The 25,484-nt window shown below is 42.6% G+C and overlaps 2 protein-coding genes across 3 annotated transcripts; one reads left to right on the top strand and one right to left on the bottom strand.

The window, feature by feature from the left end:
• Positions 1-867: 867 nt before the first annotated feature.
• Positions 868-20,624, bottom strand: tmem244 (transmembrane protein 244). Of its 2 annotated transcripts, none has more exons than XM_028397982.1 (6): positions 20,503-20,624; positions 2,550-2,635; positions 2,379-2,455; positions 1,465-1,590; positions 1,121-1,165; positions 868-987 (listed from the first exon to the last, which is right to left on the bottom strand). In XM_028397982.1, the coding sequence occupies exons 2-6, from the start codon at positions 2,612-2,614 to the stop codon at positions 890-892; spliced, it is 411 nt and encodes a 136-aa protein (XP_028253783.1). In that variant the 5' UTR covers positions 2,615-2,635; positions 20,503-20,624; the 3' UTR covers positions 868-889. The 2 variants fall into 2 exon arrangements, with proteins under 2 accessions (XP_028253783.1, XP_028253782.1); XM_028397981.1 differs by lacking the exon at positions 20,503-20,624 and adding an exon at positions 11,513-11,759.
• Positions 9,229-24,243, top strand: tmem200a (transmembrane protein 200A). The gene is made up of 5 exons (XM_028397980.1): positions 9,229-9,842; positions 20,236-20,370; positions 20,485-20,687; positions 20,778-20,941; positions 21,707-24,243. The coding sequence occupies exons 2-5, from the start codon at positions 20,243-20,245 to the stop codon at positions 22,829-22,831; spliced, it is 1,620 nt and encodes a 539-aa protein (XP_028253781.1). The 5' UTR covers positions 9,229-9,842; positions 20,236-20,242; the 3' UTR covers positions 22,832-24,243.
• Positions 24,244-25,484: the final 1,241 nt, after the last annotated feature.

Raw genomic sequence — 25,484 nt, 5'->3', positions numbered from 1 at the left:
GCAGCTCTGACACTGCCCTCTACTGGTGGAAAACTGACTGTCGCAACATTCAGTGTATTGTCCCCGTTTTTGTAAACAGTTAACACAGAACAAAATATGAAAATATAACAAACGAATAAACGAGTGTGTGAGGCTGTGATCTCAGCTTATTCTGAACAATAACATGTCATGTGTTATTACCCAGCTGTCACATCTACCTCCTCCTCCTCCTCTTCTTCCTCCTCTTGCCCAGACATCAGCAGGAGGGCCTCTCATATGACTCCGGAGTTTTTCTTCACCACTAATTTACTCTGTGAGCAACTGAGAAAATCTTTGATAGTAAAATCTGGAACATATTTGAATTTATTTACTGAAGGTTGTAGCAGATTTATCTGCTCCTGACCAGGTTAAAGTAAGCAAAAGTCTGTGATTATTGACTGAACGATGTCCAGTAGAGAGACAGTCCCCATCAGGAAACACACAAAAGATCAGCATAAAATATTGATTGTTTACTGATTTTTACTATTATATGTAGCAAACATACAATGAAGTATGAAGAGCTACAAAAACAAACCTGCATATGTGAACGTCCTGTGTAAATGTTCCATGCAACTACAGATGCAGAGAAAGATCTTTTCTGTTATTTTACAGTATGAAATGTGTAAAGAAACAATACAAAACATTATTAACTGTACAGAATATTTAAAAAAAAAAGTGTTAAATAGACAAAGATGAGGTCAGACTATTCGCTAAAGGTAAAGTGTGTCTTGTGGTTGCTTTAATATATTTTTTTCTTTACCAATAACAATGTGAATCTGACAGTGAAAATGAAAGTGACCTGAGGCGAACATCCTTGTTCACCTCAGGTCACTTTCTTTTTCACTTGATGTCCTTGTTTCCTTGTTTTTTATTAGAAGTTCTGCAGTTCAGCTGGGTAGACAAAGTTGGTCCTGAAGAGTTTGTAGGCCAGAAGCTGTCCTCCAAATATCATCATCACCAAGCCTGAACCTGTCAGAACGAGAGAGAGGATTACATCAACGATCAGTCCCATGAGGGTTAGCAGTGATGAATGTGAAGAGATGGAGACAGTGGGATATATATAGAGAGACAGATAAGCACAGCACAGATAAAGTCATCTTACCCAGAGCAACCCACCAGTGCTCGGTCGAAGGGAAGTCTGACATCACTGCAAAAAGACATCAGGACACCTCAGTCAGGAAGGAAAGTCCGCCTTATTTATGTTAGTGGTTGACATACAAATGGACTGTTTCTTTTTACACAACAATATAGGATAACAAGTGAGTGGTAATGGGTGAGTGGCAGTGAGTTTTAGCCTGTAAGATAAACTATCTGTTGCTAACTTCTGTCCTGATCAATAAAATGAGTGAATGAGCAATGAGTGAGTGGCAGTGTTACACAACCAGATCACCAATCCCATCAACTGTTCCGCTCTAATCACTGGATTGTCTGCGAATGTGTGTTTACCTGTGACTGTCATCGCGACATGCAGCAGTGTGACAGTTATGGCGTAATCCCAAACCCACTCCTCCACAATCCAGGCGAACACCAGCCCTCCCAAGAAATAAGTCACTTCTGTGGAAATCACTCCGACTGGATGGAGGAGGAGAGAGAGAGAGAGAGTATGACACTATGACACATGAGGCCTTGCACCGTGCCTCCCTATGACTCCATGCTGTCTGACCAAACACAACACGTTATGCTGCTGAATCAGGTTAGCTCTGATGAGTAATGGCAAGAGCAGCTCATCTGTTCTACTATATAGAAGCAAAAACTATACCACACTCATGAATGCTAGCTTTGATATTATATCAGAAGACAAAGACCGGTACAGAGAAAATTATAAAACTGTCTCTAGAACACAGACACACACACACACACACAGGGTTAAGGATACATCAGCATACTGCCAGGGCAGCTGTGGAGATCTACAAGGGTCCATACTGGGCCCAATGGTTTTTACTCCATTTTATTAGCATCCACTGGACTCAGTTCACATTAGACAGAAAATCAGTTACCACCTCTGTGGATTAGAGTTGTATGCACATTCCTCTCAAGCCCAGCAGCAACAGTTGCCTGACACTACTGATCTTATCATCTTCTCTCTGCCTGCTCTGGGGAAAATACCGATTGCTTCCTGTCTGGGCACTTTATCTGTGTCATCATGCAAAACGTGTAGCGTTACTATTGTAGCTGCTAGATCTGAGACAGCACATAGAAAAACAACTAAGTTGTGATGCACAGGTGTATTTTTCACTTTTGGATTTTGCTGATTTTAAATCAATGAAAAGTGTATTTTCATGTGAGGAGTTTGGTTTAGTCCAATGCTTCCCTGCAGCACTTGCATAAAATGTTCCAGGCAGCATTCTTGTGTGACTCACCCAGGTATTTGGGGTTGTGCCATGATGGTTGTGTTGTGTAGTCGAATGGAGCCAACAAGCTGTTGATCTCGTGAACCCTGCAGTCACCAGAAAACACCACACAAACCAAAACAGTTCAGACTTAGACCTTCTGTATGAAGTGAACCTGCATATCTGAGTCCCTAAGCATACCTGAGCAGTCCAATGCAAAGACTGACCACAATGTAGTAGAGTGAGTAGAAGCACACCATGCACATCAGCAGATTCTGCAGAACGACCTGTGAGCAAAACAAAATCATCATAATAATACATCTCTTCATCTCTTTATGATGCTGAAGAAATCGTACTGCATCTGACTCTGACAGCAGCAATGATGATTCAGAGGAGGAGACCTTGTTCTTGCAGAACATGGACCCAGTTTATGAGTAAGCTTTTGTGTTCATTTTGAAGTGTAAAGTATCTGTTGCTATCTTCTGTGTTCAATCAATAAAACAATGAAAAACATGCTGGTCAATTTACTGTATATACATGAATAATCAATATAGTATGATGAGTGAGTGGCAGCGAGTGGCACAAAAATTGTGAACGTCTGGTTAGAAAGGTCGCAGAGTTGTGGTGGATCAATGTTTGCCGTATTCGGCTCACTGACACGGAAATGTCTTATTTGAGGCTCTATGCCCCACGACGGCCGAGTTGCTAACCCTAGCTCTGCATTAGGGTTAGGGTTAAGATTAGGATTAGGGTTACGGCTTTATTTCAGTTTACTCAGGCATTGACACAATATGTTTGACACTGGGAATGCATTCTCTAAAGGTCCCTACATGTCCCTAGACACCAAGAACATGCATAGAACACTATTGTTGTGGAGCATGTCTTCATTTTCTTTTGGAATGTCTTTTGATGTGTTTTTCCTGAAGTATGGCTAGGGTTTAAAGGGTTAACTGCATGTATTTCAAGTACATCAAGCAAAACCAGAACATCTTGTCAGTACTTTAAATCTAATCCTAACTTCATATCATCATTATTTGATGTCTTCTATGAGTCCCAGTGCTCCTACATGACCCAGAAAAGGAGCCCTGCTGACAGCAGACAGTCAGCACCAGCTCACTAAAGCCTCCTTTCATATAGATGACAGACAGGAAATGAGCTACAAGACTACCGGGGAGGGGAGATAAAAGGCCTCCTTTCACACAAGCTGACATTTCAGCTTGTCAAACACACTTTAACTAATTACATTAATATAGGGATCCATTTCAGTCTGGTGTGCGGGGCTCTGCATGCTGCCTCACACCTTTATGGAACCGGGTCATCCTTAATCCTGTCACTGTGATTTCTCTGCAGCGACAAGTCAAACGTCTGCAGTGACACCGGTCCACTGACTGCTTTGTTTAATAAATCTGGTTACAGTTATCCTCTATTAATTTGATCATTTTAAACAGTTTACCCCGTTCTTTAGAAGCCTGAGTCTTAAGTCTTAAAATAATTGACCTGTCAACACATGATAATCACATTTTGACGGCTGTAAGCAGATATTCTGGATTATAGCACAGGGGTACGTGGCAGCCGTCACGTACCATCCAGAAAATGTTTTTATTTCAGTCTATCATCTGTCCTCACAACACTCCAAAGAGCTCTAATAACACAGATGTCCCACTCTCTCCAGATCGCTCCGTCACTGCTGGTTTGTGTGTGTGTGTGTGTAGTAGCATGAATGATTGAAGGAGTAAGCTCTCTCTAATCCGTTAATGCTAGATCAGTAAACAACACAAGTTTTTGGGCCATGTCAACAAACTGGACAGACAGCGGAGTCCTGTAGGCCGAGAGGAAGAGGACTGTTCTGCTGGCCTGATGAGAGGTCAGACTCTGGATGTGACTGAAGAGAGAAGGTGTCGCGCTACGCACTGTGTTTTTATGTCCCCCAATCATGTCGGTGCTCCTTAGTTTAACTTAAGTAAATTAGCGAGTCGCTAACATAATCCATCCATCAATGACAGGCTGAATAACATTAAACTGTCAGCTAGTTTTATGATTTAAAACACACTGTAAAAAAGGGGAATGTCTATTTTTTCTTGTTGCCTTTTATTATCCATTATTATCCTTCTCTTCACTGTCCATAGCCTGCACCTGTTGCCTATAACTGGTTATGGGTAGATTTGAAAGATATTTGTACGAAATATTTAATATTATTATATTTCTTTTTGTGTTGTTTTTTTTGTTTTTATTAGAGTAGGTAGATTATTTTAACTTGGTCATTGAAAAAAGTAGCTTGCAAGCCAAAAAGGTGTGGGCATCCCTGCTTTAGCAGGAAAGCTCATGCTAATACCTCCAGAGCCTGCTAAACACCTTGGCTAACACTTGCTTGCTATCTTTGCTAACTAGACAGGAAGTGCTTTAAACGCTTATCCTAGAAACCAGCTTTGAGACTTGAAAGCTTTAATTTTACCCTTAAATTTAAGCCTCTAACCACGCGAATTATGATGACATAATTAAAAATATTTAAGTATATCTGTGTCATAAACAACAATTTAATTTTAGTGGATTATCAGTGACTATAAGAGTCACTACAATAACATGAAGAGACAGCACTGTTACACACTGAAACCTTCTATATCTGTGCAATGAGTCACTGCTACATCACAAACATTTCAGAGTCTTATCTCTATTCTAGCTCACTTCAAACATCCCACAAAACATCCTTACCAAGGTGTCGCTGGGTGTAGTCTTGAGGGCGAGCGGTCCATGACGTTTTATGAGTGTGACTCCACAGCAACGACAGCAGTAGTCCAACAACATGAATGGTTGCTGGTCTAAATGAGAGAATGTGGGCTACATGTGTATCTTTGAGTGTGTAAGAGCATTGTGGTGGGTGCAAGGAGGACTGGATTAGAAGAAATGGGATTACTACTAAGTAGTCTGAGTAAATCCCATGAGGGATAAAGCTGAACATAGTGTAGTACACATGCGCACACATACACACTGGGTTAAATACTGCAGCCAGTGACATATATATGTATACATTCAGTCTCTGTCTGCCACCACATTAAATCTGAACTGAAGCAGACCAGATGTAATCAAAGTTAAGTTAAGTGTGCTATTAACTATTGAGGAATTATAACCATGTTCATGGTGTCTAAAGAGGTGTCTATGCAACATTACACAGCAAAAAAGAGCCCATCAGAGAGAGAGAGGGAGACAGCAAACATACTGGGGAGCAGCCAACAAAGTCTAGAATATTCTTAAAAGGAAGGAATGAACTGGCAGCCTCAGCAATAACAAAACAAAAACCTGGAGGACCTCAGGATTCTGTCCATGATGAAGGAAGAAGCCTTTCACAACATCAAGCCAAGTCAAGAACACTCTGGAGACGCTGTCAACAGCCCAGAGACAGATTTGTGAACATAAATAAAAGAGGCTTCACAACAAAGTACAAACCACTGGTCATACTCAAGGACAGAGACGCCACCTAAAAAGGCCTCAGTTCTGAAGAAAGATTCTTTGGAATGATCGAAATGACAATACTGCATTCTCTGCTCAGATTTACAGAAATGCTTGAAGCAAGGGTGTGTGTGTGTGTGTGTGTGTGTGTGTGTGTGTGTGTGTGTGTGTGTGTGTGTGTGTGGTTAAGGCCACACTTTTGGCAAAACACTTAAATTAAAGCAGAAAAACAGAACAATTCCTTGATAACTGAAGAAAAATAAAAAGAAATAATTGCTGGGAAATAATTGTTAGTTTAATCAATTTAACTGTCAGGCAGTTCGTAGAATGACCACTAGGTGGTAGCATAGTCTCAAACATACAGAGACAATGTAATCCACCGGTGGAAAAAGCACCACAAGATAAGAGCCACATGGCAGCAACAGATAAGACGCCGACCAATCATACGTCTACGTTTCTGATATGTCATATTGTTTTGAATGTTTTCAGATAGTGGGATGCAAACAGAACAGAAGGGAGAAGAAAGCCAGCTGCTGATCATCATCTGCTCATGAAAATAAAAGCAAGTGTGTAAAAGAAAAAGAAAACAAGCTGGTTAGAGACAGCGGGTGTTATGGACACAACAGAGGACACAACAGCTCCACATCTCCTCCAGAAATAGCTTAAGATACCCTGCATGCAACTCTTTAACGTCACAACCTACGTATGTACGTGTGTGCGGTAAAGCACACGCACGTGAGCTTTTGTGTGGGGTTATCTTGGCTGCCACGGTAACCTGCATCATTGTAACCATGGCGACGGAGAGCTTGGGAGGAGAAGCGGGTGGTGGTCATAACATCCGTCAACCTGTGTGTTCTCTGGTGCATTTTTTGTGTAACTACAACTCACAGCAAACTAATCACAAGTCAGACGTCTGTTTTTACAGCTCAAGGTGACATTTTGAGTAAAGTGTAATGGATGTTTACTGTGATGCTAAGCTGTTTTTAGCATTAGGGTAAATTTCTTGCTGACGGCTCTAAAGAAGGCAAGTCTGACAGCTGGGATTAAAGTGTTATAGTGACATAATGTAATATTCATGTTTGCTTTCTTGCAGATAATTAGGTAAATGAGTAGTGCAGATGTGAAGCACAGAGCGGCAGCCAGCCGGCAGGCAGGCAGCTGGGTAGTGTGCCAGCTTCAGTCGCTATCTCTGCAACACAATAACATCTTCTGCTGATAACTTCATTTTCCCCTGTGTGTTTAATTTCCCCACAGGGATTAATAAAGTAAATCTTAATTTTAATCTTAACTAAGTCTTGCACATTGGTTGGAGAGTTCCAAAGGTCCAGATAGACATAAAAAGAGAGTTTCTGCTCATAGCTGTAGGTGTATGTGAGAAAAATGAAATAAATAAAAAGCATTTAATCTGGTGACCTTCAAAAATTCATTAAAATAAGGTCAGTGACCTAAATTTGATGATTTAAAAAAAAACATTTTCACCAATGTGACCACAAAGCCATGTTTCAGCCCAGCACAGCTGCAGCTCAGCAGCAGCAAAGTGACAAGAGCAGCCAAACATTTGAAGCTTAAAGGCATTTATACTCCTGTTATAAGCCCACACTAAAAGTCAAGCCACCCCCCCCCCAAAAGGCAAACAACGGAGCACAGTGACAATAAAAACAAACTGTACGCTGTTGTTTGTTAATCCAGTCACAATAAATTAAACAGCTGCAGCACAGTATCGGTACTTTATCAGTCTAATGCAGCTCCAGACCTGACGTGACATGAAAAATGGGACTGATAGAGACAATTCAGCAGAGTGCTGCTGTGAGTTCAAACAATCTGGCGGAGAGATGAGCACATCGTATCTCCGCTGTCGCCCCGATCTCTTTCTAAGTTCTTTGAAAATCATTTCAAGACACAGTGAGGGGCGAGAGACACTCATGAGAACAGTGAGGCTCATTGACCTACATGTCAACATGGCGTGTTGCAGGAGCACAGAGAGAGAGAGAGAGAGAGAGAGAGGTGTAATTAGCAATCTGTGTGTGTTGTTCAGTGCTTGACGTCACACACACACACACACACACACACACACACACACACACACACACACGATGGAGCATAATAAACAGTAACTAGGAGACTACATGGCCAGTGAGAGGAACACGCTCAGTCCTCCTGCAGCTGATTCTCCGATCAGCGAGCGTGAAACGTTGCTAAAATCTCCCGTCGGCTCCCACTGTCTGTCAATTACACTCTGATCCTCCGAGACTTTCACTTCCTGTTCTCCCACCGGCCTCTTTCCAAATCTCCCTTTCTCTTAATTGCCCTTTCCCCTTTAATTATTCAGCTCTGCTCCACAGCTGCTTATAATAACACAAAAAGTCAACACTTTAAAAAAAAAAATCCTTCAATCCTAAGTGGGCTTGTAAAGAATAAATGCAACGGTAAACAATGTAAGGCTTTGTTTTTCCTCTCCTTCTTCTCCCACTCTCTCCACGTCATCTTGGTGTTTTACTTCTCACTGCCCCCTCCACAATGTGTTTTCATTTCCATCCGTTATGGAATGTAAATACAGCGACTGACTGACCACTGCACCACAGATTGGGGATTGGGACTCCAATGTGGAGCTGGTCTATCTTTAACATTAGGGATGTGAATGGATGGGATTATAATTAGAGATGAGGTGGAGGTTAAGGTGAGGCGTGTCACGGTCACATTTTAAAGTTAGAGATGGCACCAACAGAACGCCCTGGTGACTGTGTGCCTGTTCCCCTCAGGGTGTTTCATTCTACACAACTTAATCTCAGCCATCTGAGCAAATAATGGGCTCTCTGTCTCTCTCTCTCTGTCTCTCTCTCACACACACACTCACTTACAGCTTATTGTTCAAAATATCTGCCCAAATGTCTGTCTTAAATTTTCTTCACCTCGCCCCAGCTGGTGTATTTTCATTGAATCTCTTCCAGCATGTAAGCACAGGAAATGACAAGCATGCCAACATCTGCAACGTTTTTGCTGCCTTTTCTTCCAGTGTGTGTGTGTGTGTGTGTGTGTGTGTGTGTGGATGCAAAAGTTGAACAAATCACAGCTCTGGGTGCTAATCTCTGGACATTAGATGTGACACAATGAACCCCACGTGTTTAACAGTGTAAGCAGAAATGAAAACATTCTGCTTTGCGTGGCTGCGGGAAATCCACGCATCTCCACGGTCGCTCACTGCGTGCGTGTTTCTCCTTCCTCCCCTGCTTGTTGTGCGTTTTTCACTCATCATCATCTGCTCATAAAACAAAAGCATGGCACGGTGCCACACAAGCATGCATACACATCTACTACCTTTGTAGCGCGCACCCCTCATCTCTCTCTCTCTCTCTCTCTCTCTCTCTCTCACACACACACACACACACACACACACCTCTGTGAAAGCCTCTCACATTCCCACAAGCGTAGACGCGCTTTAGAAGAATTGCGTGGAGCTGCGTCTCTCTCCGACTCAGGAATAAAAACATTGCTTAAAGATTTTCACGTCACGCAACAGCATGTTTTCATTTTATATTTGTTTTTTTTCCCCCACGTGAAATCAAGTTTTTGTTTGGACGCGAATGGATACGCGAGTTTTACGCATTCCACTGAGCCAACCAGGAGGGACGTGTTGTTTTGTTTTATCGTAAGAAAACAAGGAATATTTCTCCACCGGAGGGGGGATTATAATCTGAGCGTGTTGGGTTTTCCTTCAGTCGTAAATTAGTGTGTCTCGCCGCCCTCATTGTCTTTAAGCGCGCAGACTCTCCATATGGCGTAAAACGTGCCCTGCGCGGAGGAAAGTCGCCACTTTGAAAATACAAACTGTCCTAATGATAATTCATCGTCCCCGCTAAGAAGCTTGGATGTCAGTAAGGACACGGCAGTTTAAGTGCCTCCTGTCATCTTCATCTTTTTTCTCCAGCATGGCATCTCAGTGGAAGTAGCCTTCAAAGTGGATGATGGCTTTTTACTTCCCCCCAGGTTACAGCCTAATCCCTCTGCACGCCTAATGGCACAGTGACAGTGGAAAGTCAGCTTTTTGTAAAGGTAAGACCTGGGCTGTGTTTGACCTCTACAAGTCATGATGAAGGGATTCGAGCTGACGGATCTTTTTATTTACATCCATATTTCATGCTGATACATTTTTAAAGAAAGTTTAAGCCACAAGCCTCTGACACGCTGAGCTCCGACTCTTTCTGTCATGACTTTATTGGACAGGATGAGTTTCATTTTATTTGGTGTATTGCTTTATGTTAGAGGACATGCTCTGATCCACTGTGTCAGGCCAAGCTTCAGATGATCACTTCTCTATTACAGCCTGCTGTAGCCAAAAAGACTCAGTGTTAAAGCCAGTTATGCTTTCTGACGTGGGTCAAAGGGTCATTTTATGTGCTATGTGCCATGTGACATTAAGAGTTTAGAGTAAAAATACAACACTCAACACCGATCCACTACATCACCAGCAATGAGAAGTAACTAGAAACCATCCCCAAGTTGATGTAAACGCAGCCATGTTGAAAAAAGGAGTCCCATACATTTTGAATTCTATTGTCTGGGGAGCTGACATTAGAGGGCAGGATAGACTAAGGCAGTTAGGTCACATATGCTATATGAACAAAAGTATGTGGACACCCAGCCACCATGTGTTTGCTGGCCTCCATTTCTCTGACTCCCAGTGCTTTAGACGCATATGTTAAGTCTGCTGAAGGGTAACGAGGTCATGGAAGATCATCTCTTCAAGCTTTTTTGTCAAACAGGAAGTTGACAAATGCACAAATTTATCAGAATCCTCACTACATGCTCTACAGCTGCAACAACAGGTGAATGAATGGAGGTTTGGAACTGTTACCATGGAAGCAGGGATGTTTTTAGGAATTTTCACTGGCCTGTCTATAAAATGTCAGAATACATTGATTAATGAATCAATCAATAGTGCAAACAATCATCAGATGGAGAGCTAAAAGACTGCAGCATTCAGATTTCCCTAGGGTCACTAGAGCTGTACATAGTGTCCAATTACTTTTGAAGGCTCTCTGTGGTCAGTGAAGGAGCCTCAGCAGAACGTGTGGAAGGAATTTTAATTTTTAATTATGACTTTTCTTGCATTGATATTGAAACTATATGTATTCAAATGTCCATTGTGACAAAAGAGTGCAGAGCGGTGTACAGGCTGTTAAACAAAGAGTTTTGCCATCATCATTCATCATCAACACATCCATGGCTCTAATATTACCAGCTGCATTAACAGCATTACCCGGACTACCAGAGCCAGCAGGTTAAAGACTGGTTAATGTGTGAGTCGGACAATGTCAGGAGTGCACTATATGTGTGTGTAAAAAATGATGATCCAGCTGTGGCTAGCTGGTTAGCATGCTAACTCTAGCCTTTGATCCTTTAAAATGACATTTATTACATTTAAAAGTGCTGAACCGGAAATTTCTCTACATAGTTTTTTTGCACTGTGAAACTCACCCATCCCTCTGAATGGAGTTGCACTCTAACAACAGCTGCTCTGTTGCTGCTTTTATTGTGTTAGTGTGAGTAAAATGATGCAGGATTGAGAGTAAGTTTCACCTTGAGAGCTGTTTGACGAACTCGCAGAAATTAAAGAGCCAAATAGCTCGAACTGTAACTCTGCTGCTGGATCTGTGTTCAGTTTGAATCATTAGGAAGTCAAGCAACATGTCGGCTAATCTTCCTTTCACAGATATACTAACCGGATAATCCTGTTTAAATTCTCCTCCGGTAGGTCCGCAGTTCATTTATTTTGTCACTCCAAAGATCCCCCAAAGAGACGATAAGTATCAGCTGGAAATGTTTTATCCTGGCAAACAATAATAATTTAATTAGGATGTCCAGGGGGGCTCTCCAGAATGGTTTCATGATTCCCACAAAGGTCCCAGGAGTCCAGTTTGGACACCACTGCTGGAGGCAGCTGAGGACAGCTTGTAGCCGAGTATTGGAGTGTGGGTGACTGACTGACAATCAGGACTGTGAGGAAGACAGAATGAGTCATTTTACTGGAATCAACAGGGGGCTGACTCCAGTACACACACACACACACACACACACATGCATGAGCATATGATGATTCAATTCCAAATTTAATTCAATTGAGTAGAGCTGGATTTATCACAAGAGGCAATGACACTTATTCAGTGCGAAGGATGCGAGACATTTAAAAAAAGGATTATGTATCATCAAAATAATGAGGGAAAAAAACAAGATGGTGAAGAGGGTGTGCAGGATTTGACACTCGAGTGCTTGCATCAAAAAATGTGCTGCAAAAGGTCAGCGGGAAAACACAGAGTGACATATTCTCCAGACAGATGACTCACCCCTGACCGCGAGTCTGTAGGAGTAAAGCATACAAACATGCTCGCTATCCGTTTCCTTTTTCTTGCTCTTTTTCTTTCTGATATCTCTAACTCCAAATTACAGCCAATGAAATGGACATGATATGATAAGTGCAACAGTCCTTCTGCATGTTTAATTACAGCAGCCTCTAGTCGATAAGGCCTCTATGTGTACAGAGATATTCCTCACATTGTACTGAGCTCCATCACTCCTCTCAGTGCTATAATTTCTCCTGCTAACAGAGTTTGTAACCTCATGTTACTCAAAACATAAATGGCCGTATAGAGACAGACACTGGAGGGCAAAACAAGCAGCAGCAGCAGCAGCAGCAGCATGCCTGCATGAAGCTTCAAACAGTGAGTTTGAATCACATATTTATCTGGGGCCTCAGGTCTTGTTGCTTCTCTACACAGACTCAGTTTAAGAGTGTGGCGGCTTATAAAAACTTAGCTCTGGAGTTTAAACATGTTGGCAGCATATCCCAGACTTTTAGATTTTTGCTAGAAAATAAAATCTGAAGATGATGGGACAGTGAGTGTATTGACCATTGTCAACGTTGGCAGCATCATGGTTTAGCCTAAACTCCCAGAGGTGGAGCTCTGAAGTGGGCGCACAGTGGCAGAAACAGGAAGTACAGGGCTGTAAACAACTTAATTTCTGCTGGACATCTACAGCCTGTATTCGCTGGGAAGACACGACACAAGGTTGATATCTCAGTCCTTGAAAAATGTATGGACGGTGCATTTTCTAGCCATATTTCTCCTTGTTCGTGAGGGCAGAAAGAAGGGAACGGTCTTACTTGTAAAATGTTATAAACTCATGTGTCTTAAGATGATCTTTACCTAAATAACCAGTAACATTAACCAGTGATTTTTTATACCGACATCAGACAATATGGCCATATGTTATGTTAGCACAAACATAACCATGTAAAGTATCTGCTGGATGTATTATCAACCAAATGTGGCATTTTCTTTTAAGGACGTAGTGACATTTTAACATGGATGTCTATGGAGATTGACTCACTTTTGGAGCGGGCCCCTAGAGGCTGCAGGGGTAACTGCAGTTGCCGTGAGACATGCCATACAGGCATGATGGTGATGTCCATACAAGCTCCACACTGCACTGCATGTGTGAATGGAACTAAACACTACAAAGTAGCAGTGGGTCGAAGCCTAAGATCACTGTGATCCCGTCCTTAGTTTTTTGTTGTTAGAGTCTTTCATTAGACAATAATAAGGAGGAGAGTGCTTTCTCCTCACACCAGTGAGGACCACAGCTTCTGTAGCTGTGGTCCGGGTTTTGTGACCATGTCACCGCTTTTGTTACCCACTGGCTGGCCAGAGTGCCTGTATGTAGGAGCCCTGAGACAACAGTGTCTCAGTTCAGTGTATTAGTGACTGCAGATGGAGCTCATTTTAATGGAAGGCAAAAAGAAGCAGCCCGGGATGCTATGTGCACCGAACACTGACCCATACCGAACAGGTGACAAGAACAAATATTGTGAGGTTCACACACACACACACACACAGACACACACACACACACACACACACACACACTGGGTAGTAAAGAGATAAACTACAGCTGATGGAGCAGCTGTGGGCTGATTCTGACCTCTGATCTTTCTAGAAAAGCAACCAGAAGACTCGACCTCAGGCATGAACAAAGAGTATTAACAAGAGACACAGATTCATCGCTGCAGGCCACTTCAGGAGTAACACATGTCGTAACTGCTTCATGTCAAATGTCATTTTATGTCTACATTTCACCCACAAACTTGCTCAGTAAAGCAGAAAAATCATCTTTCAACAATCACACAGCAAGTGTGGTCTGAAATGACACCTATTGAAACATAAATATGACCTCATTGTCTATCATTTCTGCACCTGTTCAAAGCATTTAGAGTAATTTGACTCCTCAGAGCCACCGTACATGCAAATATCATCCTTAAGAAGGACATCTGGTGACTAGTGTATACCAAGACACTAGTGAGACCAAGTGTTAGCTGGAGGAGAAGTGAACAGGTGTGAAGACCTGAGTCAATCTGACAAGAACCTGAGTGTCAGGTCCTGCCAGGAGTGGCGTCGCTGGGTTGTAAACAAGTCCCACACTGGCAGGAGGATGGTGGATGTTACTGGAACAAGTCGCAGCTTACTTACAGGGAGTTAAAGGATCTGCTGCTAATGTCTGGATGCCAGATACCATCAGAGCTGCACACAACGGAATATTCAGCACAATGATTTATATATTATCTATATTATTTTATAATGTGTTACAGTACACTGTTAGATGTTTTACAGCACTATAAATAGCTCCTTGTTCTGGCCTGTGGTGCATGAATAAAAGAACGAAGAAGAATACAAATTCTGCCTTACCCTAAACATCAGCCAAAACTGAATTTAAGCCATGAAGTATTTTTATTAACAGACTATTTCATTAGTGTGTTTTTATGGTAGTGTTGTTAGTCACCCATCTCCATGAGCTCATGGCGGGTGACCTTCACTTCAGCAGCAGAGGGGGCTTTTTCTGGTTCTTTATTTAAATGCAGCTTTGGTTGAAATTGGGTTCACTGTTATAGCTGCAGGCTACATCTATGTTTTGTCTGGACAGAAGTAGGAAGTGTTTGTGCTCACAGTGCCAAAGTGACCTTCTGGATGTAAAACATCATCACCTAACCGCTTTATTCTATTAGACATTTGTGTTAGATTGTGACATCGTCACACATGAACAACAGTTGAAGCTGAAAAATACTTGTAATCAGTGATTGGTCAGCTATGGCATATGGTCAGTGAAATCAAACACCTTCAGGGTGATGAAGACCATCTTACATCACCTTGTCAGACTTAAAGGTAGGGTAGGAGATTTTGAAATCTCAGTGAGAGTCAGCCAGATTTCGGAAGTAAACACACGCCCCTTTCTCTCGGAGGTCACCCTGAAGCCACGCCTCCCAATCACATGGATGCGCATTACCTGAAGACGAGCTGCGGTCTGTGACTTCGGCCATCATGCACGTACCTCTCTGGTACTCGCAGAGCAGGAAGAGAGTGACAACCAGCCAATACTCCGCGCAGGGTCCACCCGGAGGATTGGCTGATATTTTTAGTGTTTTATAGCTTCCACAGATGATTCATATTCTTCGTTTTAATGCGAAGCTGCCGAATTAATCGATTGCTATCGGATTGTAAAGAGAAGTTACACTAATTTACACAATACACAAAGTGCATCAGAATGAAATCTCCTACCCGACCTTTAAAATACCCCAGATTATGGTGGTGCCCTCATGTAGCCGCTGGTAACTCAGAAAATGTTGATGTTTGCGGGTTTTTTTTTTGGTCTGTATGGACACACAAAAACGGTTCTATATTTTATATATATAGCTGATTCTTGGTCATGCACTGTGAGCGTGAAGAGATCTGTATAAGAAATCAAAAGTGAGCAATGTGCCTTTTCCTAAAAGTATTTTTATATGTCTAAATATAACCAAAGAGTAACTGAAAACAAAGGCATTCCTGAGATACTGCGCTCCCAAGCAGCCAAATTCCTCCGGTTTAGACGCATGAAAATGCCACTGATACAGTGTTGTTACTGGCCTCAGTTCTCACCTCACCTCAGCAGAGAGAAACCAAAATAAATAGGCCACTGTAACTCTGTAAAGAGGAGATGTGCAGGACTGGATTGCTAGTTTTTCCTTGATCCATGTTTGTCTTCCAGCTCATTCGTCTCTTCTTACATCTCTCCCCTTGTCTTTTTCCTTCTTACTCCATCTGTGTCCACATGAGACGCCTTTCTCCATGACGTGTTAGCAGCATACAGCCCGTTGAAGTGAGTCATTAGGGACGAACTTTTCTCAGCATGCTTGTGGAGTCAGAAAAGTCTCTGGAGTTTGTTACATGTAGATTACACAATCGCCTCCTGTATTGTGTCTCTACATGGCTGTCTCCTGCTACAACCCAAACCCCACTCCCCCAGCCCACCTGCCTGTTCCCTTCATTCTTCCTCTCTAATATGCAGAGTGAGAGACTGCACTTATAGCGCGCAACAAGCTGTAATTAACACCCTGAATGCTGAGTGCTCTCCCCCTCCATACCCTCCTCCCCCTCCCCCTTGCTTAGCCCCATATCTCCGACTTGAAATATGGGAAAATGCCCCTTTACTGTATCACAGTGTTAATGACATACACAGCTGGCAGGTTGCTATAGAAACGTGTCACGTAGCAACAGCACATAGCACGTAGTTGCTATAGGGACAGTGCATCATGTGATGTGATGTCTCCTATGGATTAGTTAAGTATCCAGCCACAAAAAAGGCGCCTCCTTGATGTAAGATGCAACACGTGCAAAGGGAAAATTTCAAAAAGGCGTCAGGCTGTAGTGAGGGAAGCCGCTCCGCTCTACTACTACCAGAACAGCACTGCTGCGAGCATGCACGGATAGACAGCAACAGAGCTTTAGTTTTTACTAAGGAGATCACACAAAGGGCTAGTTTATTATTAATATAAACACTAATTTAGGAAACTGCTTATTAAGGGTAGCAAAATAAAGCAACAGATCACATTATTTTCAAGCTCATTAGTCACCAAATATGTATAAATATGTATATATGGTTGGCAGAGTTTCTTATTATCTATGCAAGATCACACAGCATGACCAGACAGCACAGATGAACTGGTTACATGTTACCGTAGGTGTTGTCGGGCTGCATATTAACTCATCCTTACATGTGGCCACCGCATGCTCTCCATAGCAGAAAGCCTTGTTGTGTCAGAGTCTGAGTGGTTTCTCATTAGGCTGCTGGAGTGTCTGTCTGTAACAGCGTTTCTTCATCTCTGCTCCACTTGTTTGTTTAAACTAGTATTCACTCCTTTCATCCCAGGCAGGAAAAGCCTTTCACTTGGCTTTCTCATGTTTTTCTATCACCCATCTTCCCTAGTTTGTCTCAGAAGGTAGTGTTTTTTTGTGTGTGTGTACCTTCTTTCTGACTCAGTGTTGCACTTCTGTAGGTGCAGTGATGTGAACATGCACATCTCTCTTCTATTTTGCACCTATTTTCCGTTCTTTTCATTTGTCATCCCTGCACCTCCATCCATTCATTTCTCCTGTTTCAATAAACGAAGAAAATCTCTCCCGTCGCTCCAGAAATATTTTGTGGGTTCTTGTTTGACACACTCACAAGGAGAGATTAAAAAAGAAAGAGACGGTGTGAGAGGGAGCTCAGAAAAACCTGAGAGAAGTGTCTGGTTTGTGTTTTGTCCTCGTGTTACTCACCATCTGTGGAAAAGCACTTTCCTACAGCAGTATTGCCAATAAGATGATTGACAAGGAAAATACATTTAAATGTGAGAAGTAGAAAAGAGGGTAGGAGGAGCGAACGCCTGTTTTTGTGTGTGTGTGTGATTCACAGTTAATCTGAATGCTAAAGGCTTTATCTGATTCTACAGCTTAAAGCAGAATTTATTGGTCTGAGACGTGCAGAGGAAAAGAAAAGAGGGAGTGGAAGAGAAACGGAAACTGACCAAATAAAATTAAAATTAAAATTAGAGACAGATTAAAAATAGATCCAAAAGGGACAGAGGGGTGGGGAGGAGGAGGAGGAGGAGGAGGAAGGCAAACAAAGAGAAATAAGATGAGAAAGTAAGATGGGGTGGAGAAAAAGGAAATAAGGGAAGGAAAAAATTATTCAGGGTCACAACCAGAATGCATTAGCACACAGTCTGAGATCGGAGGGGAGATTTACAGATACTGCATTCTTAGAAGAACGATAAGAGGGAGTGGTGAGGGGAGAGAAGGGAGAGAGAAATTAAAAAAGTAGAAGGTCATGGGTGTGTTCTCATTCCCATGCTAAATCGAATCCTTTGTGTATACAAACATGCACACGTAGCCACAAACTGGAACCCTGTCCAGACAACTGGCAACCAAAGGAAAGCACTGCAGAAAGGTCCTAAAAAAGACTGCTCTTATCTTATTTCTAGTCTTTAATCATTTGTCAGGGGCCTTCTTCTGGTGCTTGAAAATAATTTTCGGAGGTACTGGTGTCTTCTGAACATTAGCTAATTAATCAATAATCTGTAGAGCTTGTTGTTGTCTTGTTGTCTGCTGACTCTACTCTGGTTTTTATCAGTGCTGCTCTATGTGCCCTTTAATTATCCTGTGGGGACAAATAAAGTTTTTTATTTGAATTGAATAATCTGTTTACCCGAATGAATGAATGAGATGCGATTATCCATTATGTAGCTTGCAAACTATTTGGGTTAGTGTTGCCACATGGCATCGTACACCTCCAATGTGCATTCTGATTCCTTCAAAAAATTAAAAATAGAGAAAAGAAATAGTTTAGTGCAGATTTGGAGGAAAGCCCTGCATACAGAGGACCCCTCTCTGTGAGGAGTGTAGGATTAGCCATTCAAACTTTTATAAACAGCCTAATATCAGCTTGCAGCAGCGTCGTCAGTGCCACCACCATATGAGTTGAAAAAAAGTCACATGAGGAGATGCTTTAACAACATAAACATTATTGTAAGTAAAGTGCAGACCCAAGGTCTCTGGTCGGCTAATTCCATCCATCCACTGTCTTAACCAGATGTGTGCTGTAGTACAGGGTCACGGGGTGCTGGAGCCAGCTGTCAATGGGCGAGAGGCATGTAGAAAGACAAAAGAGCAGATCACACTCACACCCAGTTAACCTAACATGCACATCTATGGTCCACAATTAACCTAACATGTGCATCTTATCCATGTACCAGGAAGCCGGAATACCCACAGAAAACCCACTCAGGCACACAGACTCCACACAGAAACAAACTCCACAGAGGCTCCATCAGATTCAAGTCAGCAAATTCTGTCAGGAAAATTGTCATAAAAAGGCCAAATTATCATGCAATATGAGTTTTTTTTTAAATATTGTTTGTAAGTTTTATAGAGGAGAAAATCATTTCCTGTGATCATGTAGTAAAAACTTCCACTTCTGTTTCTTAGTAATTCATGAAAGCTTGACCTTCAAGTGCTGCCATCACTCTGGTAACATTATATACATTCATCACCGTTTGAAGCAGGTGTACATGCGTGGTAACCAACACAAACAGCGAGCTAGCTTGCAGCAGCGAAAACAACTTTGATGAATTTTATCTGTAGAGGAATTCTTGAAATTCCCAGTCAGATTCAGCACCGCGGTTATTAAGCTACAAATAGAGTCGGTTTAATCCTCTTAGTGCTGAACAGGACAATGCTAATGTTCATGTGAGCCCAGATTAACGGGCATTTAAACTCAAATGAAGGCCCTCAAAATAAGCCTATGTTTGTTTTAACCCGCTTCCTTTTATTACTATTAATAGACATCTGAGCAGCTTGCGAGCAAAGAGACCATGATTCATTTGAATATCATGGCAGAGTTGCAGCACTCTATTTCCAATCTTAACAGTGTAAATAATGATAGTAAGAACACCGATAAAAAAGCAAATAAAATAAAATTCAGACACTAACATGCACAGAGGAATGTGTGCTTCTGTTCCATCTCTAAAAACATCACATTTCCTCTCCACTATCTGAGTTCCTTTGCTCTACACAGGAAGAACGGAGTAAACAAACACCCCACAGGAGTGAATACAGAACTACAATATGCAGACACACACAGACCCATGTTGTGCTGTAGGCTGACAACGACTGACAAAACATCACTGCTGACTGTTGCACTGTGTGTGTGTGTGTTGCTTCTGTATCACTAGGAGACTGTCAACAGCACTTGAGGAAGGCACTCTGAGCTTTAAACACTTTCCCTGAAGAATGCCTGTCACCTGTACTGTAAAAGCCCCAGCTATATACTGTATATACACGAGGCGATGTGTTGGCTCTACATTAGACACACAGAGCTGTGATCCTTGGAACTGCTCCATCAGCATGATGTGGGAAAGGCTGCACTCTGAATATTAAATGTCTTACACCTCATGTACATTTAGAATACCTGGAGGCGACACAGAGAGTGTTTATCCTGCACTAAATCTTTTGTGTAGCATCACTTTATGATCTAGTAATGACTAGATGCTTAATGGACTCTAGGCATTAAAACTCTTAATGTGTGGTGTCTACAGGTAAAGTATGACTGCGGCGGCCGGGGTGCTCACAGGCTTGGCCAAGCTGAAGCGGCAAGACTCAGCCCGCTCACAGCATCGACCATTTCCGGCATCACCGGGCCTTGCGAACCCCGCTCCTGAGGCAGCCCCCAGGTGAACATCATGTGACTTCATTCAATTTAATATGCAATGTGATTGTATTGCATTGTAAATGCTACACTAGTTTGCATGCATTGCTGATGTGTGTTGCTGATTTTTCTCATTTAGAAAGCGGAAGCGGCGTACCGATGTTGTCGTAGTACGTGGCAGGCTCCGCCTCTACTCAGCCTCTGGCTTTTTCCTCTTTCTTGGATTAGTCATCTTGGCCATAGGGATCGGCATGGCGACACTGGGTTATTGGCCTCACACCATGCCCGCAGGAGGAAACAGCATGAAGACAGATGTGGCGAATGCGAGCCACGAAATGCAGGGTGAGGATGGAACAGAGTGATTAAAGACTCACTGTTAAAAGTTGCACTTTACTTCTTTTTCCTGATCCTGTCCATGTTGTGTGATTTTAGGTACGCCTTCCAAGGAGACTGAGGGTCCTCTGATGCGCTTTTTGGAGCAGCATCTGCACTCTGAGAGGATGAAGATGCTCGGGCCCTTCACCATGGGCATTGGGATTTTTATCTTCATCTGTGCTAACGCCATACTGCACGAAAACAGAGACAGAGAAACGAAGGTAAGGCGGGAAAAGCTGCAGTCTTACTAGATCCACAGCGGATGATTGCGTGCATTATTGATTGATTGCCCATGATGAATCAATGAAACATTCTGAGATTTTATAGACAAACCAGTGAAAATGTTCCAAACTTCTATTCATTGATGAATTGTTGCAGCTTTCGAGCATATAATGTGAGGACAAAGCAGAAAAAGGCCAACAAACATATGGAATCTGTGTGTCCACATACTTTTGTCCATAATATAACTTCCCCAACTGATAACTTCAAACTACTTTTTTTTACCAACCAAAGCATTTTCTAAATTACTCCTTTATGCAACGGCTGATGTTTTTGTAGGCTACATAACACTATTTTGTTTCAAGACATGGTTATAAAGGAATAATAAGACACTTCAGTTCTAAAATGTCCTGTTCTCACATTTGCGTTCTTCCTCCATTCTGTACAAAATCAGGGGCCTGTTGGCTACAGTCATCCATATTCATGCTCTCCTCACAACTAACATGCAGATTGAGTTTCTCTTGACCTCCTTCCATTTTTATTATCACATTTTCCCTTCTCTTATGTCCTTCCTTGATTCGATTAAACCCCTCCTCTGCCTCCTCCTCCTCCTCCTTCCTTTCTTCCAGGTAATCCGTATGAGACACATGTGCTTCAAGGTCACATCATTATCAACTACAGAATACTAATGTTCCAAAGGGTCGCTACAAATGTATTTCAGGTAATGCAATGCTAACTGCTGCTAACTGAATTCTCTTCCTCACTAGATAATCCATATGAGGGACATGTACTCCACCGTAATCGACATCCACCGGCTCCGGCAGAAAGAGCAAAAACTGCATCACCACCGCAACAGTACCTGTGCAAGAGAAACTGCTGATCTTCGTGCCTTCGGGGCTGAGGCGGCAGCACGGTTAGCCAGCAACTCTCTCCTAGCGTTCTCCTCCCGGGCCGGCAGTGTCGCTGGAGTAGGAGGTTCTACAGAGGAAGCGGAGGTGCTGTTAGGGGAGGAAGAGTTTCACAAACACAACGAGCAGGCTAAGTTGGATTGCAGCTTTGCAGGTCTGTTGGCGCCTTTCTATAAGGACCGCCCACCCTGCGGTTCCGGGCTCGGGTTGACTCGCTCGGATTCAGTGCGCCATCAGTGGTCAGTGGATGTGGATGGGGAGAAGGGAGGACACCACGCACGCTCTATTGTCTCCTCCTCTATCTCAGCATTCACTCTGCCTGTTATAAAACTTAACAATTGTGTTATTGATGAGCCAGAGATGGAGGCAATTACAGAGGAGGACAGAGGAGGAGAGAGAAGAGATGGAGAGAGGTCACAGCCACTGAGCTCCATGGAATCTCTTGTAGTTCCTGTAGCAACTGTTGCCAAGGCCTCTAAGCCTCCTGGCTTACACCGAAGTAACTCTGCCTCCTCCTCCTCTCGCTGCTCCTCTTTCTCCTCTTGCTCTCTTTCTCCTGCTCCCTCATCTACCTCAGGCTGCTGGCTTTCCCCGGGAGCAGCACGGAGTGACTTTGGCTCCAACTCCTCTCTGCACATGCTCAACAGCCATTCTAAATCTCTAGACCTGGAACGTGGCCCGAGCATGCTGAGCGTGCACCCAGAGCAGAGGAAGCACCCCAGCTGGCCCCGACTGGACCGTAGCAACAGCAGCCGCAGCAACAGCGGCAATCGGGGCAGCAGTAAAGGCTACATGCGGCTGGAAGACAGGGAAGAGCAAGGGGATCGGCTCTTGGATGTGTCACATTCTGCAACAGCCAGGCGTGACTACAGTAAGCGCGAGAAGCTGCTAATGATATCCAGGTCACACAATAATCTGAGCTTTGAGCATGACGAGTTTAACAGCAGCACCCTGAAGAGAGGCAGCTCTGAGACTCGGTTCTGAAGTCACTGAATTAAAGGTTGACGACAGATCTGTTCTGCTCTGTAAATTGCTCTCCACGCAGTGTGAGTGTACAGTGTCGGAGATAACTGATTTCAACGGCTACACTCTGGAGAGAGGAAAGGACTTTTTTTAAGGAGCAGATTGGAGACTAATGGACCTACATGCACAGTGAATGGCTCAGGCCATATGTCAGCCAGACACCTACTGTACCAGGTCAGAGGTGCTGTTTTGCTGACCCTGATGCAGGTGAAAGGAGAAGTTCCCTCCAAATAATAAAAAAAAAACACAGTAGACTCTAATGTGAACAAAAGTATTTGTATTTATCAAACTCCCAACCTAAACACAAAGCTGTACGATCAATACTGCTAGAAAAGGTTTTCAAATGTGTTTTCTTACAGTGTTTTATTTCAGCAGTTGCAGGTGAAATCAAGGAAGCTCTGAGCAAAATGTCTTTACAGTAATAATAACATATTTACTTGTACAGCACATTTGAAACACAAAGTGCTTAGTGTGTGTGTACAGAAGACACAAAGACAAACAGTTGATTTGATTAGCTGATATCAGTTGTTATCAGTGTCACAATCATGGCTAATAAGGCCCTCCTCTAGCTACTAGTCAGCCAGAAGGTTGATCGTCATCTATTCTGATGGGTGACAACCCGGAAAGTAACATTACAAGGAGCCTGGCAACCCGTGAGAAGAAGCCTGAATGTTTATGCTGAAACAGCCACATGTGTAGGACTGATAAGAACTGATGACAGCCATTGAACACCGAATTGATCTTGAAACAGCAAGTACTGTAAAGCCTGGTGTGGAAACAAAATAATGTCATCCTGCTGTGCTGAGGCTCTGGAGCCCTAGAAAATATAGAGTAGTTGCTTTAATTGTAGTTACTATATGTTTGTGTCTGTCTGATGAGGTAACTGTGGATGTCCAGAGAGGTCGGTCGCTACAAACAAAGCCAATTACCACAATGTCAGCTGAGATCTGAAGCCTTCAAAATGCAACAGGTTGCCCTGCAGTCACAGTGTTACTGCCCAAATTCCAACAACAATAACAATAATCTTATTTACAAGATTAAACCATAATTAGATTTCACTCTCAGGAAACCAGAAACCAGAAACTCCTAATTGCCAAATTCATTTTCATACATACTTATCAGCTAAAATAATTTAAAAAAATCAAAATGAAATTTCAATTATTTATATGTCGTCCTTTAAAAATTAGTATAAAACAGTTGGTGATGATGGTATCATGTTTGAGCCCACAATAAATCACCATATTCATCTTGTGCTTCTGTCTTTTTAAAATGTTTGTGCGAGTTACAATGCAATGACGTCTCCTGCAGGACTGAATTAAGATGCACTCATCGCTCTTGGGTTATAGCCCGATGATGAAGCCTCCATGTTTGTTTCGGGGTGTGTTTGGTTCGTCAGCTACTTTACAAATCATTCTTTCAGAGGATGTCAGTATTCAGGAACATCGTCTCCGCTACACTAAAAGAGGGTTATTTTGAGATCTAACATAATGCGTGTGTCCTCACCACATGTGTTGATGAAGAACACCTTAGAATTTATTGATCACTCGATTTTTTTTTTTTGTCTCTCAAAATAAACTGTATTTCCACTGAAACCTGCTTGGTCTTGAATTGAATCAATACTGATCACACATGGATTCACACACACTTTTTTTTCTGAGGTTGTGGGAGGAAACAGTATCTTCCTGGCAAACACACACCATCCGACCCCCACATTTGCGCACAACTTCCCAAACACATTGCTAATTCCTTTTTCTCCCTCTTTCATTTTTTCCCTCTTCCTCCTCCTCCTCCTCTCTTCGTCTCTTGCATATAAAATAATAAACAAAGGTCCTGGTGAGTCATCACCAATTATCATATGCTTTGCAGCTCTGTGGGACATCACACACACACACAAGGGCAGGAGATGGTATTTACATGAAAGGAGACATACATACACCTCCTAAAATGCAAAACATTAACACAAAAGCACAGACACACACACACTTCGAATGCAGTTCAAAAGCAGAAGGTTGATGATGCTGTCTCATCTCTTGTGTTACCGAGGGAACAGATGATAATCCTAACCCTTTCTGAAGGCAGGAAAACATATTTAGGCAGCAGAGATGGATGATGTCGCATCCTGTTAACATTAAGTAAGAAAACTAAAATTACCCTCGTCCTGTTGAGACTTTTCCCCTCACTCCCCTTTGTTCATCCAGTGGAGCAGTGGAGGGCTGTTGTCTCAAAATAAATGCTTCTTCTTTTGTTTTGTTTTTTTGTTGTTTTAGAAAACAAAAGTGTTGCCTTCAGCAGCACACTCAGTGTTGTCACTTTGATCACATAATTTGTTGGAGCATCTTGTTGCCGGGATACAAAGGGGCACAGCGATGACCTCGTGTCTTCTCTAGTCCACTCACTCACTGCACTAAACATGGCCGTATGTTTCAATCAGAAACGCTTGCTTTCTCAAAAACTTGTATCAAAGTCAAACTAGTGGAGCTACAGTGGGCAACACAACTTCTTCTTGACTAAAAAACATCACTTAGCTCGCTCTGTTAAAACAGATGGCTGACCCAACGAAAGCGTCTGAACTAAGTGCACCAAATGTTTCAGCGAAGTTCTAAGTGCCATTTCT

The sequence above is a fragment of the Parambassis ranga genome, chromosome 24 (genome assembly GCF_900634625.1).
Source record: "Parambassis ranga chromosome 24, fParRan2.1, whole genome shotgun sequence".
Lineage (NCBI taxonomy): Eukaryota > Metazoa > Chordata > Actinopteri > Ambassidae > Parambassis > Parambassis ranga.
This window is presented reverse-complemented; position numbering and strand designations above follow the sequence as displayed.

Excerpts from the sequence above, each read along its gene's own strand:
- tmem244 (XM_028397981.1), bottom strand. The coding sequence starts at position 11,557 with ATGAACTGCGGACCTACCGGAGGAGAATTTAAACAGGATTATCCG. Across the intron at positions 1,166-1,464 it reads TGTCGCGATGACAGTCACAG|TGATGTCAGACTTCCCTTCG; the intron begins GTAAACACACAT and ends GTCTTTTTGCAG. Across the intron at positions 988-1,120 it reads GCACTGGTGGGTTGCTCTGG|GTTCAGGCTTGGTGATGATG; the intron begins GTAAGATGACTT and ends TCGTTCTGACAG.
- tmem200a (XM_028397980.1), top strand. The coding sequence starts at position 20,243 with ATGACTGCGGCGGCCGGGGTGCTCACAGGCTTGGCCAAGCTGAAGCGG. Across the intron at positions 20,688-20,777 it reads TGCGAGCCACGAAATGCAGG|GTACGCCTTCCAAGGAGACT; the intron begins GTGAGGATGGAA and ends GTGTGATTTTAG. Across the intron at positions 20,942-21,706 it reads ACAGAGACAGAGAAACGAAG|ATAATCCATATGAGGGACAT; the intron begins GTAAGGCGGGAA and ends CTTCCTCACTAG.